The following is a 16,699-nucleotide window of genomic DNA, read 5'->3' as shown; positions in this document are numbered from 1 at the left end:
TTGTGTTGTAGCCGAGCGGATGCCCTTTTCGTTAGCGGATTTGCCAGGTATGTAGAAGTGAGACAATCTTTCACATCTGGGTGGTTGGCAGCTTGATGGGTTAGACCTGCGAAGCTGCTCCCAGATCACAAAGGGCCCCTGAGCTGTGGTGATTTACCACAACGCTCACGCCGACCCAGCGCAACGACCCGCTTTAAAAACACTGGATTTATTATTCAGAGTCAGACGAATGCGGTTAAGAGGCAGTCGGCGTGTCCTGTACGGGATGCGTTCCCCAGTCCTGTCATCCAGTGTTCACGATTCCATAAACCTCTTTTTATTTAATTCAGCTGCGCTCTCCTGAGCGCGTCCTGCCAAAACTGTTAGGTCGTGACACTTCGCAGCGGTTCGTCTCCATTTGGTCACAATCTCTCCTCAGCGGACAAAGGGAAACAAATGGCCCCCAATTTAGGACGTAATGGACTCTTTGGCGCTGACTCCTTGTTGAAAGCTGAGAGTGTGACGGCCGAATTATGAGGCAACTGTTAAAGTGAATGGTTCTGCTCGTCTTCTGCGACTAGAAGCCGATGACTTGTTTTCTGTATTGGCGAATGGTTTGTTTGGTCTCGGGGCTTGGAGTTCGCCGTGACAATTGACTCGGAGTGGAATTGGCTGATTCTCTATTCATTGACCTCAGTGGAAAACTTCACGCGATGGCGGATGTTATTGATGCGTCTGCCGTGGTGAAAATACAAATTTCCAAAGATGAACTACAAAAAATGCAGCATGCTCTAGGCATGTTCCTGTGTTTTACCACCGCGTGACATCAGCTGTAAATGTTTCATATGTAACAGTAACTGACGTGATGACGGCCATTCTGGGTCATATTCATACTCTTCTACGTCTTCTGCTTCGGATTGAATCGTTTACACTCGTGCATGGCGCGTCACGTTAAATATCGCTGCCACAATGAATTGTGGGGCGTCTATTTCTACTTTTCTTTCGCATAGGAGGCTCCAGTGTACCCTGTGCTGAAGGAGATAGGAAAGGAAGCAACGGAGCACCTTTCCTAAGCGTTTAGAGAATCCCAACAGCTCTTGTCGTGGCTGCCGATCAAATACTTCCGGTTCATTTCAAGATTTAGGAAACTTCCTGAGCCAATTTGACAATACGACCGTACCCCCAGCTTCCCCGATGTGTCCTTGGGCAAGACACTGAACCGTAAATTGCCTCTTCCAGCGGTGTATGAATGTGACAGAAAAAGCGCGGTCAACAGCAGCGCTGTGTGAAGGGGTGAATGTGACTTGTCCTGTATATAAATACAGTCCATTTGCCATATATATACTGTACAGTAACAATGCAGCGTCAGATAAAGGCTAAACTCTGCAATCGCCTCTGTGAATTTCCACTTTAAGAATTATTTGTAGAATGTGGCAATACAAAAAAAGAAGAAGAAAGAAATGATTCAGTTCTTGCCTCTGAGCCAATCACTCCATCTTCTGAATATTTTACACATGCTCGTCTGCATGATTCGTGCAAAAACCCTCCTGGCTGAAGCTATGTCAAAGAATCAAGGAGAAAAAAAAGAAATGAAATGAAGTGCACGAATCTCTGCAGGGTCAGAAGAGGAGAAAAAAGAATGAAGCAGCCAAAAAGAGCGGCTGTTTGTGCAGTCGAATGGCTCTTTGGTTTTGAAGACTGCACAATAACCCGGTCACGTTTTGGTCTCGGCTTCTTGTCATGCCTCGCAGCTTCCTGGCATCCCACCGAATTCAGAAGAGTTGCCCGGCCTCCAAGACTCGGCTATAATAAGTGCAGGCGACCGGGGACATTTTGTTTCTCTTCTTTGTCCAAATCCCTAACCCTCCTCTCAATTTCCCTCTGATGAAGGACGGGCGGCGGAATAAAAACACATTCATGACTGTGTGTCGCATTTTTTTGGTGAATTCCTAATCGTTTCTGTTTGATGTCACGTTTCTCACGCGCAGACACAACAACACTCCAGAGGAAGAGCTTTGTCATAATCAAGAAAGGGGAAGGGAAGTGCCAGCAGGCCTGGCTGCACCTCATCTGTTGTTTTTCTCCTCCTCCTCATGCTTTAATGATCAAATGCCCCCTGGTGGTTCAGATAGGTCACGTGAATTATAATTTGCTTTTAACAGCCAACCACCTTTTGTTGTGACATGCTCGAAACCATTCATGTTCCTTCCAAGCATTCACCCTCAAAGAGGTCGTCTGAATATTAAGACCTGTGCTGTGGGCAACAAGGCGATTTCCGGCCCAGATACCGAAACAAGGCGCTGAAAAGTGATGACGGACATTTTCTCAGGGACTCTAGAGAACAATTTTGGTGTGCTTGTACTTGATTTTTATTTTATTACACTTTTTTTTTTTTTTAGTTCTGATCCACAGGATTTCAGAAGCAAATGTACATTCATCCCACAGCAATAGTTACTTTTCAGAGTTACAGAGTTACAGTTCACGTAGACTTCAGATAGTTCCTGGAAATTCTTGCCGCGCAAGTAGAATCCACCATTCAGAGTGACAAAAACAAGATTTTTGGTAGTCAATAAATGTACTGATTTACGATATAGCAGACCGACATGCCTATTTAGTTACTCTATGTAGTTAATCAATACGTTTTCTTAAATCATAAATAAATCATAAATAATCATAAATCATAATCCACTAACATGCTTTAATGCGCTTTTTGATTCAGATGTGCTGATAATATCCAATCTGATTATTTAAACGTCTTACCCTTCATAAGTGCAACACAGACGGTCCTACTCTACTGCGCTGCTGCTCACTTCCTGGTACTATTGAGAGGCTCCAAGATCCGCCATGGCTGCGGAAAAAAACTGGTCCATTGGATTGAACGGAGATGTCGCAACATCATTTTTCCCAACATGAAGCAATATAGCCATACAGCATAGTCACAGAACATACACAGAACAACTACAGCTCAACATCAACCATTACCTGTATGCAGCACAGTTAAAACAACAAGCGACTAAATCAGCATATCGCATAAACACAAAAATTGTACATATATATGCGATATGTCCACGTGACAGTCGAGACATTCCAAGCTAACAACACAAGCTACATATCAATTGAAAGCTCAGAGTTCACTGATTCCAATAGTTTGTATTATTATAACTCTCCGATCAACTGTCATCGAATAAGCAGCCGAAGAAGAGCAACAACAAAAAAAGAATCAAAAAGTGACATCACACATGCTACATGCTAAACATGAAGCTATGAAGCCACACAGAACTGGGAGATGCTCCGACTACACGCCAACGTCAACCCTCTTCACCGACACCAAACACAATTAAAACACCAAGCAACTGAGTCAGCACATCGCATAAACACGCAACTTCACATGATGATATATCACCGATGTCAGACTTGATAGCTGCTGCTACCAACATGCTAACAACACAAGCTTACATATCATGCTAACGCCCAGCCTCCACAGATTCCAACACTGTCCTTCCTCTTTAACTCTCAGACAAAAATTCAGCTGACCAGCCGCTGACCAATGTTCGTATCAACAAAGCGACATATATAAAATTATGTCTTACCGTCGAAGTATTAGCAGGAAAAGTTTTGTTTTGATCCATAAATCCTGATTCTGTTAGCTTAACACAAAGACCGCTCATTATGTCAAGATATTAATCCGCCTGGTCCGTCCTACTTTCGACCACACAGGCGGAAGTTACACATTAAATGGTGTCGTGGAAAATAAGCGTCACAGTGGGTTCGCCCCTCCCCCTCACAGTAAGCGAATGGCGTCCTTGGGAGGGACTTTGATGCTGTCCGTCGATTCTACTGGCTCTGACGGTTCTATAGACGTGTCAATCACCCAGCTTGACCAATGCGCTGCTGAGGAGTCTGTTCGAAGGTCTGATGACGTTGCGTCGCACTACAAAGATCGTTTATGGAGAGACAGATGCTCACTCGTCTTCATTAAAACTGTTCAGAAACATGTAGGGGAAATGAAATGAGTTTCTCAGTAAGAAACCTCACATGGAACATAGTCCGTCTGACCATGTCCCCTACGAAAGCCTGTAACCTTGCCCTGATTCACTTTATCAGCATGAAATTTGGCACAGATTATGTTCAGATGTTGTTCTGTGAATTTCTAGAGGAACGGGCTTCATTTGCATTATTACATAGAAAATATGCACTCTGAATTTTATTTTTCAGGCGGACATGAAATCTTTCATTTATGTTGTGTTCCATCTTCATTTACTCTGACCCAATAACATCCATACTTGATACTTCACCTCTGCTGGAAAAGTGTTACCTTTATTTAGATACCAAGAGTATTCATATAGACCTTGTAGTTGCAGAGATAAACTCTTTTCATTTTGGGCATGTCGTTTTCGAGCAGGGATCTGCAAAAGGGGCCTAGAGCAGAGCTAGTTCTGCTCCAATAGGTTCATTAAAAATTGTCTGTGGCCAAGAGATGGTCAAACTAGCCAATATTTCACAAAAAGCAAAAATCTAAAACAATTCATAGTGTTACGCCCCCTTGTGGAGGCATTCTGCAAAATAGAGACAATAACACAACAACTAAAAGACTTGAAAGAGTCGAGAGTATAGCATGGGAATTAGGGTGATTTGTTTTCCAACTTATTTCAGCACAAATTTAACAAAAGGGTTCTCAAAGGGGAAGATCAGACAAAGCAGCTGTGGCAAATTAAAGGAAATCAATAAAACTAAACTTGGTCTGACTACCAACAACACCTCTGACAGTCAAAAGGAAAAAACAAAAGAACTGACTCCAGAAAGAAACGCAGAGTAAACTTACCAAATCACAATTACGTACATCACAAATCCATTTTGTCGACGCTTGTGTCCAAAGCAACTCCGAATCCTCGATGTTTGACTCGCATCAGAGGTAGGCAGGTAGCATTAAGGGCCCACAATGGATTATTATAGTCGTGCCCTGAATGGTAATCGAACCCCGATCGTCTGTACCGAAGTGAGCGGTCTAACAAGCTACGATATACCAGCTGCAAGTATTTCTTACTAAATATCACAGGTGTAAAGTATAGAAACGATGCCCCCAAAGTTACCTACAGTGCTACAGTGTAAAAAATAAAAAATCCCAACAAGGTCTTTGTTCAGTAGCTGCTCAGGTGGGCTAAGAGAAGAGGGATCGACAGAGTTTTTCTCCCGTTTACTCAGGGACCTGGACTGTGATGAGCCAGCGGCATGAAGTACTGGACAAATCAGGTGAGCACAGAAACTTTTACTACAGTAACACTTTCTCTTCTTCCGAGATTGACCTTGTGACCCTTTGGAGGAGCCTGATCCATATTTTGAGGTGAAGTGAACCAGCTCCACCTTGACCTGCTGCGACAGTAAAAGGCAATGAAAAGAAAGTGTGTAGTGGCAAACGACTAACTTAAATGCAGGATGCTTTCTTCTATTTTTACTCTGTTGTACTGGTACTTTTCCTCGAGTAAAGGATGTGAATGCTGTCAAATCTCTGCCCAAGGCATTAAAGGAAACTTTATTCTTTGACTGAATCAAACAAATTGGAAAAATAATGGATGCTGGTGCCATAGTTTTTATGGGGGAAAAGGCCATTGTCATTATGAAACATGTAAATATATATTTATTTATTTATTTTTGCCACAAAGCGGAGATCACCATGAGAATCTTTTCAGTCCTTGCTCCCAATGTTTATTGCTTCGATCGACACGAACGTAACATGCTCACCCAGAGAGGGACGTTCGTCTCTGTGAGCCGGCGAGCGTATGGGGAGCCTGTGATCGACCATGTCAGCCGATATACTCGAACGCTCCCCAGAGAAGCCGTCTCATGAAACACAACAAAAGGAAATCCGCCTTTACGTAACCATGCCTTTAAAATCAGAGGCATAAAAGACGCTGAAATCCATCAATCACACGGGGGCACTGACACGCCCGTCAACACAGACAAACAGGGCGGAGCAGTGGAACCGGAGACGCCTTTAAGTAGGCCATCAACTATTCATTCTGCCGTGATACGCCTCCACCTATCAGGTGTGACGCGACTCCGTACTGATTTCACCTGGACAGGCCTCTGTTCGCCCCCCTCACAGGAATCCCTGCGGGCCGAGGCAGCGGCTTTGTCGCGAGGAGGCGGTTGCAGTCCGGTCACGCCTCAGAGCCACATTGCTCCGAGGGAGGACCGGCACCATGCATATTTCATGAGGGTATTCCAGTTTTAGGATAATTCGTCAGCAGTTTTAGCAAAGGCGTGGTGACAAGCAACCGAGACTTACACTCTAAGCCGAATGAGATCGCTGTAGTGTTTAAAAATTCATCTGTCTAGTGACTTATTAATTGTCCCCCTCTAATTGCTTTACTGACTTGACACATCGCGAAGACGACTGTGCGAGTTATCTTCCCAAACAGCTTGTGTAAAGTGGTCGTTGTTGTAAGTCTTCACTCTGAAGCCATGAGGGGCGACAACAAGCTGCGATATAGACTTTGTTCTTGCAAGTAAAGAAGTCAGCGGGACAGTGGGTGGGAAAAAAAAGAAATGGCAATCTATCATTTATTCATCGAATTGTAAAAAACGAGAAAACACTCCGGCTCATGTCATTGTTTTATAACACAAAATGTACAATTTCAGTCTCCTTTTCAAGCCCAAGCTACACGCATTTACTTAACGCTCACACTTTAAGGTGCTTCACGCATAGTGACAATGTTTTTAAGAAGACAAGTCCATAAATAAACCGAAGGAAATTGGCAGAAAAAATTATCATTACCCTTCTTATCCTACTACTTTATTCTGAAAACCAAGGACAGGCTTATTGATAAATTGATAAATTCTGAATGCATCAATGGTCTTTTATTGATTAAATGAGTGTGTAAGTAATAAATCCATCCACTTGTACATTATTTATCCCCGCAGTCATTTTTATTTGAGCTGATCAAAAACATGAACTTGTGAGTGTGCTTGCTTACAGAATTTCTTCACAACGCTTTGGAAGCTATGACTCTGAGCACTTTGAGCAGCATTATGGCACCTCTTTCTTAATGTTTTGCTTGATGTGGTCATGTATGTCCTGTTTTCTTCAGTGGGACGATTATGCATCACGTTTTGTTTTTGGGTTTCTTTAAATCATAGATCCAAAACAGACATGATAAATATTCAAGCATGTAAACCTAAAGGGATTGTTTGACATGTTGGGAAATGTATTTGTTCACTATCTGTCCGAGACCAAGATGAGAAGACTGATACCTCTGTCATGTCATGTCTTTCCAACAGGAAGAAGGATGGTTAGCTTAGCTTAGCATCATGAAATTTACCAGTATAACCATAACGTTGTGTTTTTAACACATATCCATTTACCATTGATACACTTGCTCAACCAATCGGGAGCCAGTCTCAGCTGTCAATCATGACGTTTAACGTTGTGTTTATAGCATCGAATTACTGATTTAAACCAATATAACTGGAGCAAAGAACAACTGAGCGTACGTCATTGTGATCTGAACTACAAAAATGACATTTCATGTATTTAACATCTGCTTTGACTTTTTAGTTTGGTTCATGTCCCATTCACTAACATGGAGGAGGCAGGGTTTATGACCCATACTGCAACCAGCCACCAGGGGGCGATCCAGGTGTTTGGCTTCAGCTTTTGGGAGCTGTCATGTCATCGTTCTTAAAAAATAGTCTTGGGTTTTTAGACTTGGGGTTTTGTACAAAGCCTATAGAACAAATGAGATACCATGTGCTAATTAACGTGTTGATTAGCACATTTTGTGGCTGCTGTTAGCTTTTTCCAGTCTTTATGCTAAGCTAAGCTAAACCTCTACTAGCTGTAGCTTCATATGTAACAAACAGAGATGAGTGATCTCTACCTCATCATTTATCTCTGAGCAAGAAGGTGAATAAAGTGTGTTTCCCAAAATGTTCGAACCATTCCTTTAACACATGAACGTACAATCAAAAGTGCACAAATGATAAAGGCAACCAACAGTACATATCAAATCAAAGCGGGCTAAAGTGAACTCAAGGAACCTCAAGTCTCCACCGAGTGTTTTGTCTTTATCTCAGCCACACTGGGTCCTAACCCTTGTTACACCTGCTGAAGTAGCTGAACACGGTTTCGTCGATCCACCTGCGGTAGTTGGACACGGCCGTGTAGACGCCAGGAAACTGGGCATCGGCACAACCCCTCCCCCAGGAGACCACGCCATAGACCCAGCCGTCACATACAAGCGGACCTCCAGAGTCCCCCTGAAACAGCAGGAAAGAAACACCAATGGAAACGCAACGTTGATGTCACCACTTTACAGAAGTGCACTAAGGCATGTCCAGCAGCTGGTCTGGCAAGCCGGGAAAAGCGAGAGAACTTCCCACACGCGCTGGAGGCGGTTGACCAATCACAACAGAAATCAGAGCAGACTGGGCTTCATTGGGAGGGGAGGGCCTTAAAGAGACAGAAGCTCAAACCAATCATTTCAGACAGAGGGTGAAAAGAGGAGCTCCAGCAATGGACAGTCGGAAGAAAACTGATGCATTTTCTGAACATTAGAGCCTGTGAACTTTTTCAAGTAATAACACAAATTAAAAATATGAACCTGCATATGAGCAAAATATATCTCCTTTAAGACTGTATCTGACACTCCCTGTCAACAAATGCGAGGGAGAGCGGTCCTTCTTGCATGATCAAAGGATTGAATGGATAATGTCATGGTCATGATGATAATCCATCCATGATTGAGAATTGTCAAACATGTCACAATTGTACTGGATGACATGCTCCTGTTATGGGTTGTTTGTGTGCTTTACCGCACATACGTTCACTGTCCTCTCTACCTATAGATTCCTCCACAGCTGAAAATATTTCCCCAAAAATACTGCCAGGCAATTTGAGAAACTGTTTGGGAAACATTTTAAGATATTTTAAAATGGAAGAAATCAAAGTGCTTTCGTCTGAGAATCAGAGACAACGTAGGGAAGTCGGAAAGAAATGAGACGAGGGCTGGGATAATGTTGGCTATCGTTGTTTAACGGGATCTGCTGACTGATGAAGAAACACTGTGTTTGACTATTACAGCTTCTCTGAGTAGAAAGAGATCCACTTACCTTACAGGCATCCTTCCCACCAAAGCTGTAACCAGCACAGAGCATGTTCTCCGTGATGCTGCCGTCAAAGGACTCGGTGCTGTTACACTTCTGGCTGGAGACGATGGGGAGCTTGACGGTACGGAGGGTGGAGGGGATCTGGCCTCCGCTGGGGTTGGTGTATCCCCAGCCTGACACTCGACACATTCGGCCCTCCGCTATGGACGCCCCCTGTCTGGGCAGCAGAGCGATGGAGACGTAGCTGTTCAGGTAGATCGGGACCCTCAACTGAAAAGACGTCGGACAGTGCGATCAGAAAAACCCGCTGAGGGTCGGACTAAAACTAATTCAGTCATGAAAAGAGAAACGTAGTTTGCAATACTGTACTTTTATAAGCATGATGTCATGGTTGTTGGTGACCATGTTGTACTCAGGGTGGGGTACCAAAAGATGGGGGATGATTTCTTGCTCTGTGCCCTCGAAGATGGTTAGAGAGTAGTCTCCTGCTACTATCACCATTTTGTTCAACCTGCAATGATAAAAAAAGAAGAAAGTTAGAGTGTCTGTCCATTTCCTGTGAAGCTACAGCAAAATTAGCTGTAGCTCCCGGCAAGAACCTTGGCGGTGTGCAGGGGTCCACTCGGTTGACGAGGAAGCAAGGTCGGGTCCAAATTCTACTCAGCGTCTGCTGGGTTGGGCTCCAGCCCCCATCCCAACCCCTAACAGATAAGCGATATAGATGATGGATCAAAAAAAAAATATATATATATATATTTGCAAAAACATAAACCAAAGTGCTTTTGTTCCCCGAGTCGAGGCACAGTATGAGTCATATGTGAATTGGATTTCCAAGACGCAGAGTTGTTCTGTCATGTCGTTCTCTTTCTCTCACATCATTTAATCTCTTTAGTGACTCATCACTGTTCCTGGAACTACTGTAAATCCAGTAAGGGGTTTTTTGTGTGTTTTTGAGGACAGACGCTGATATTAATTTTACTGACAGAGAAGTAGGGGACGTTTGGAAACTTGGCAACACTCGATAGTCCAGCGTGTCAATTAATCAACCGCCGATATGAGTTTGCTGATGTGCTGTTTGCTGGAGCAAACACCAAACATTGTCTGACATATTCGCTTCCTTCGGGAGCCAAACTTGATGGTGATCAAAATGAAAATGCGTGGCGTTGTCAATCGAGCCTCGGGGCAAAACATATGCTCGCGTTATGGTCTGTGCTACCAGAGCTCCATTGTTACGGGGTTTGCTTGAGTCATTTGATACAGAACTGTCAATCTGATATGGCTCGAAAAAGAAGGAAAAAAATCACTGGATCTTCAAATGAAATCCTGCACGCACACATCAAGAGGCCCTATATTGCAGCAGACAACTCCCTTACGAAAAAAAGGGGGGAAAAAGCTTAACGAGGACACAAAGATGTGCAGCCCCCCCCCCCCCCCCCCCCCCGCCCCCCGGGCATCAGGTTTAATTTTTTAAGTCACAGGGCTTATGTAACTTTTAACACTCAGGAGGAGAAAAGAAACGAATTGCTCACCCAATGTTACAGTGTGCTGCTGTGATCACCCAGTACTTGTTTATCAAGAAGCCTCCGCAGATGTGCTGACGCTCCGTGGTCTGTATCGACACGATGTACTTGATCGAATGTGGAACTGGCGCGTATCCTCCCACTATACGTTCCTGTGCAAGGTCTATACCTGCGACACTCACACACACACACACACACACACACACACAAACACACACACGGAGGGAAATAAAGATAAGCTCTGATTGGATTTGGAGAGAGAAACATACGTGAGGCCACAAGGTTTTTTGTGCAAACCACGCAGAGCAAACACAGCGAGTCATTTCATCACTGCACTCGCAGCGTCAGCAGTAACAATGCGAGTCATAAAGGAAACAACGGGGGGACTTAAGAAAAAAATCATCTACTGTATGAGGTACAGTGATTCACAGCGACGGGGAGTCTGACCATCTTCATCTTTTTTCGACAGAGTCTCCCTCACGCCGTCTGACACATAAGACGTGAATTAGGTTTATTTCTCTTTACGTTGTGGTTTGAATCCTGAGCAGCAATGAGCGGTGGTTGAATGTTAATTGAAGGCAGTTGTATTCTATTTGATTTGGATTTCATTCTATTCATGGTTCATTCATAGGAACTTTCTTTTCATTTACTTTTCATGGCTAATACATCATTTAGGTTTTAAGACCACTTTCTTATTTCTATTATATTTTCTACTATGTAAGAATGGAGCTGCTTTCAGACATGCAAATGAAGATCGGAGATTGTCCTGAAGGCTTTTCCAGCGAGGCTGTACGTGAGAAAGCAAATGTCTGCAAAATGTTTCTCCAGACATTTTTTCCATTATTTTCCAGCTAGCACTGTTGTCAAATTTCCCAAAAAAGTGTGTTGTTGATTTACTTTGTCGCAAAAAGTCAAAAATATTTTTGAAATTGAACATTGGCCTGCCAGTAAAATGATCCCAGGAAACATATTCTCCACCAAAATATTTGATCTTGCACTAGAATGTCATATATATAATAACAAAAAATATATGGCGATGCACAATATACATCGTGATATAACCAAACGATATCGCAATATTATTTACAGGCCATACGGCCCAGCGCTACTCAAAAACTGATCAACAGCAGACTTGGGTGCGCTGGATTCAGGACCTCATTTCTTTAAAATCCATATCAGAGTACATGGATAATGCGAAAACTTAACGTCATTAAGTGAACATCACAGTAACTGAGAGCCATTTCAGCCACAGAGATGAAAAAACAATGCCCTATCAGTTCTGTCCTAGATATCGACCGCAAGCTATAATTAGCAGCCAACGCTGCGTGTCAAGAGCTAAATAGTAACTCTATACAGAGTGATAAACACACACACACACACACTCATATGTTCTTATGTAAGACCTTGGAATTCAATCTTTAACAATGGGTCTCCTGTTGCGCGTCATGTGTTGTGTGATCAATGCTCTTTTTGGTGACTGCATGCACTGATACATTTTGCACAATTACAACTACGTGCAATGCAGTGCGCACTGGTTACCGCCATTAGTGTAAATACATCTACTTTTTATCCCCAATCGTCTGTCTATATTTTCCAAACTACAGTAGGAAAGCAAAAGTTCGTGAAACTTGCTCGTGAAAAACGAGCAGTTGTGTTTAGTCCCAGATCCTAGTCCCGTTCGAGATGGTTATCAGAGTCCGCTTTCACATGTTATCTTTGTGACATAATTGCCGGGCACAAAAGGGGGTGTTGCCCCCAATTACTTATTGTTATTTTGTTGTTGTTAGCCTTCATCTGTTGTTCGCGGGGTTTCGAGTTCTATACGTGAATGAGCACACTTTTACTGACCTTTGCATTTCAAAAGCTCTTTATCTCAGGGAAATATCCTCGATGCACCGAGTAACAATGTACTTCAACGGGAATTTTAACAATGACACTGATTAATGCTAAAAAGAAAATCATATCGTGTGCGTTTACAGCACATACACCTCAAGAGGAATTTCACGATGGCAAGTCTTCTTCCTAGAAAAACCACAAACAAAATGATGCTGCGCCAATTCTATTTTTTTTTACAGTATCCTCAACTTTTCATTTCATCTCAAATCAAATGTTTTTAAAAAATGATTTAAAGACAAATACACTCAGTCATGCCCTGATGAAAATGGCTCTGAGTCACACTTTTTCTGCATCAGAACTAAGAGTACCACGGCTGAAAGGGACGTTTTTTTTCGAATTTTGATAGAAGATAGAGTCAGCTCAACTAAATATACATTCAGTTTATGATCCCAGAAGTACGAGTAGAGCTGTTGCTCCCAACTTTCCTGTCTTTGTGACCCCGGGGGCGCAACTTCACATAAAGCGCTTACACATAAAAAAAATTAAAATTACAACAACTGCAAATTCAAGATAAAGAAGCTTACTCACAATTCACAGCCAGGAATTCCAACAGTATACAAAGCAGTAAAGATGGCAGGTCCATGGTGAGACAAAGGGAACGGCAGTCTAAACGCAGTGAGGGACTTCACCTGTTTGCTCCCTGTCTAATCGCATGGGGAAGTCATTGCACCGGCATTCTCGGGTTTCTTATAGTTCTTATTTCCGTTTCCATGGTCACCACCTGGTCCCGAATGGATGTATAATTGAAGCCTCCGCAGCTACGGCCCCCCCCCCCCCCGTCTCCCCTTTTCCGCGACCTATTCTTCCTGTCCCATACTCGTCCATTGTCTATATCGACACCCAGTTTACTGTCGGCCCATTTGCTGTCACATAGCAGGCGAAGGGGGCATACTGTGTTTATTGTGCTGCCATGAACCTGTATATCAGGTCCTGCTGCGGAGCGCTATCGTGTTATTGTACAGCTACTCCGATGCTGCGACCCGTGTCAGCGGTGCCCAACATTCGACACGTTTCATGTCGCGATTGCGGCTCCTGATGGCCTCCCGTCGCCCTCGGAGAAAGGGCGAGGGACTCACGCGCCGCGTGGTCTCCCCTCATTGACCTTCCGCAGAAAAAAGGGGAATCGACGGGGGATTTGACTGACGACAAGCGGCGATTGCAGCTATTCCCGGGGGCCAGGTGCCATTAAAAATGGAGCAGAGCTCAGGCAGGTCTCATCACTGCCACCGACCCTCCGAGGGAGTTCCTGACCTCCGCTGGCTAACGGCCCTGTAGCTTTTGCCCTCACGGCCACTGATGGCTGCAGCCGGGCTCTCGGTACCTCGGCTCATCCCCTGAGTTCTGACCACGGCCTTTGTTTTCTCCCCCTACATGACCCCGGCTTCAGTCCGACTGCTGGCGTCATTGCACACAACCTGCCAACTGCGCATCACAAAGCACAACACTTTATCCCAGAAAGTTAGGCATGAGTCCGAAACATGTGGCTCCTCTTCACATCATTTCACTTCTTCATTGTTTGAATCAGTCTCATGTTGTCATGTCTGATAACATAAACATTTTTTTTTTTACATTTTTAAAGTGTCCATTACACATTTGTATCTTGTTTCCTGATGTACAGATGATTAATCACACAAATGATCGATACTAATAAATATTAAGTGTTTATTCATATCTTCATTGCATTTATTCGATTTATCAATAACATGAATTAAAATGTACTACTTCATTGCACAACTGAGGAATGTCCATACATTGGTGAAGCCCCTGAAATGAACGAAGGCCAGAAATCAAGTCAGGGGACTTTGAGTTAATACTTTTTTTGTTTGAAAAGTTTGAAAACCAGTTATAAACCGTTTTGAGCTCACTGGTTAATGATTTTTTTTTTCATGTGTGATTAAACGTTATTAAATATAATTTCCGCTATGTTAAACTGTGTTATTAATCATTTATTGTTCCTCATTGCTGGGTTAAAGCAAAGCGCCGGCATCACATGTAAATCTGTTTGGATTTTTAATGTTTGTATTCACAGTACTTGATTTCATTCCTGATTTGACAGAGATTATTGGGGGTCTGCATATTTCCTAAATGCTTTAAAAGTGTACTTGAGTTCTGTAACTATTCTACGTTGTTTTTTATTTACCGACTTGAGGAACGAAAAACTCAGGCCACTCAGAGAATAATTAATTCATGACTCTGTAACAAAATGTCCCACTGATAAGGAGGCGTGTAGATCCAGAGATAATCCCGGTCACACAGTGTCGGAGGCAGCGAGGTCGTGTCAGTGCCTCCGTCGCTGTCGTCACTTCTCCGACAGCACAATTGACCTCAGCACTGACTTCCTGATCCGATTCCTCCTTTGCAAAAATGTCTTCACATAATTATGTATCATTTTACATGTCAGTGAACACCTCATGGTTTGCTCAAAATCAATGTCCTGAAAGCCACTATGTAACTTTGCGACAGATTTCAATCAGCAAGTGAATAATTACAGATAAATACCAATAAGTTTCCAATAAAGTAGGAATGAGTAATAAATATTCACTTGGGTCTGTAAAAAACTGCTCTTTGACGTAATTTTTTTCCAAATTCAATACAAAAATTTAGCTATGTTGAATAGCAGTTGTACAACTTATTTGGAAATTTGGAAACTTTCCTCGCATTTTTTTTTACCATTATATACAATTTGCTTCCTAGGGATTATTTCCAAGAAATGTCTATGAAATTTATTAGGCTGCTAATTATAAGGGGAATTGAGAAAGTATTAATTGCTAAGAGCTGACTCTTTGAGTAGTAGTGAAGTGTTTATAGGGGTTGGTGGACGTGCAGTGGACAAGCTGACTCACCTTTCAAATATCTACCATCCACTTGTTCACTAGTCATAACTTTAATATCCTACATACAAAATTCAGAAAAAAAACCAACTTTCAGAAATCCACTGTGCACTTTTGACAAGTGAAAATGTCATAGAGATATCAAAAATCGCCATGCTGACAGGTAAAAGTCGGTTCTTGGCGTCTGTTTGGCCTGGAGACCTGTGGGCGTAGAAGGTGACCAATCAAATGTCACGGCGAAGAGGGAGTTGAGCCCATTGGGTGAGCCCCAAGCTGAGCGGAGCTGTGGCTCCTTCGCTCTGGTGATTCAGCCTCTGACCTGGATGCCTCCCGGGACTTTTCATGTGTTCGTCATGGAGACTTCCTGTGGAGGTTGCAGCCCTCTGGGTGGAGCAGGAAGGAGGAGGAGTCACTTTGTGGTTTATCACACAAAACAAGACATTCAAAGTCGACACCGCTGGGCTCCGGGGATGTGACCTTTTCACAAACAAAACAATGAATCAAGAAAATAAGTTTTCTTTTTGGTAGTATAAGTTTTATCAGGCCCACTTGTAGATGACTGAATAATGTATTGCCATGTTACACTGCAAAAATTAACACTGAATTTGAGGTTAAAATTACTTAATACGAGTGAAATTATCTTTTCATGCAGCGAGATCATTTTACGAGACAAGAAATAAGGCCTCAATGATCAACTGAAGACTATACCACGAATTCAAATATAGAAACAATTAATTCACTTTTAATACAAGATAATGAATCTGATACTTCCAAATCTTAGATTTTAAATCTTGGCAAGCACTGAAACAATGTGCAGTGTTATCTGTGGCTGACTGAGATACCGGCGAGATTCTGTATTAATTTGTACAAAAAAAAACAAGGGTGTGTAGTTTATAGCCTATTGTAATGGAGAGAACAAAAGGGTACAGTTATAGAGTAACCTGAGAGCAATCAAGTGTTTGTGTCCCTTGGGTTATCTTATATGTCCTCGGGCGGAATGTGACTCATGTTGTCAGGGTCGGTAAATGCAGATGCATGAAAAGAGGTCAATTTAATAAAAGGAGAAACAAAACAGGCTTACTGTCAATGAAGGCAAATGACGAAATCCAAAATAGGCAATTCTGCACGGAGAGACACTCGGAGCAAAAACACGGGGATGAGCTGAACCAGGGGGCGCAACGCAGAGAAGAGCCGAACAGAAACAATACAGACCCAGTGACGCAGAGTACACAAGGAAACAAAATAAAACAGGAAACACAAGGGGCCGTGAGAACGTGAAAAGACCAGAATATGAAGTCAGGGGCAGAATTGTGACACATGAAGATTCAAAGGGAACTCCATCCACCTGGTTGTGGTCTGTTCTTTATG

The 16,699-nt window shown here is 42.9% G+C and overlaps 2 protein-coding genes across 3 annotated transcripts in view; both read right to left on the bottom strand.

Annotated features, from left to right (window-relative positions):
- Positions 1–3,704, bottom strand: part of mul1b (mitochondrial E3 ubiquitin protein ligase 1b) — a 40,326-nt gene extending 36,622 nt beyond the window's left edge. The window contains exon 1 of the mRNA XM_035645627.2: positions 3,570–3,704. The gene's annotated coding sequence lies outside the window, so the exon portion shown is untranslated. The remainder of the gene's footprint in view (positions 1–3,569) is intronic.
- A 2,788-nt stretch (positions 3,705–6,492) lies between these two features.
- Positions 6,493–13,286, bottom strand: zmp:0000001088 (trypsin-3). 2 transcript variants are annotated; one of them, XM_035646364.2, is made up of 5 exons: positions 13,029–13,284; positions 10,614–10,773; positions 9,454–9,595; positions 9,088–9,354; positions 6,493–8,235 (listed from the first exon to the last, which is right to left on the bottom strand). In XM_035646364.2, the coding sequence occupies exons 1-5, from the start codon at positions 13,081–13,083 to the stop codon at positions 8,065–8,067; spliced, it is 795 nt and encodes a 264-aa protein (XP_035502257.1). In that variant the 5' UTR covers positions 13,084–13,284; the 3' UTR covers positions 6,493–8,064. The 2 variants fall into 2 exon arrangements, with proteins under 2 accessions (XP_035502257.1, XP_035502258.1); XM_035646365.2 differs by lacking the exon at positions 6,493–8,235 and adding an exon at positions 8,244–8,428 and having other exon boundaries at positions 13,029–13,286.
- Between the last annotated feature and the right edge of the window lie 3,413 nt (positions 13,287–16,699).

Source organism: Scophthalmus maximus, chromosome 3 (assembly GCF_022379125.1).
Source record: "Scophthalmus maximus strain ysfricsl-2021 chromosome 3, ASM2237912v1, whole genome shotgun sequence".
NCBI classification, from domain to species: Eukaryota; Metazoa; Chordata; class Actinopteri; order Pleuronectiformes; family Scophthalmidae; genus Scophthalmus; species Scophthalmus maximus.
Note: the sequence above shows the minus strand (reverse complement) of the source record. Positions and strands in the feature narration are given on the sequence as shown.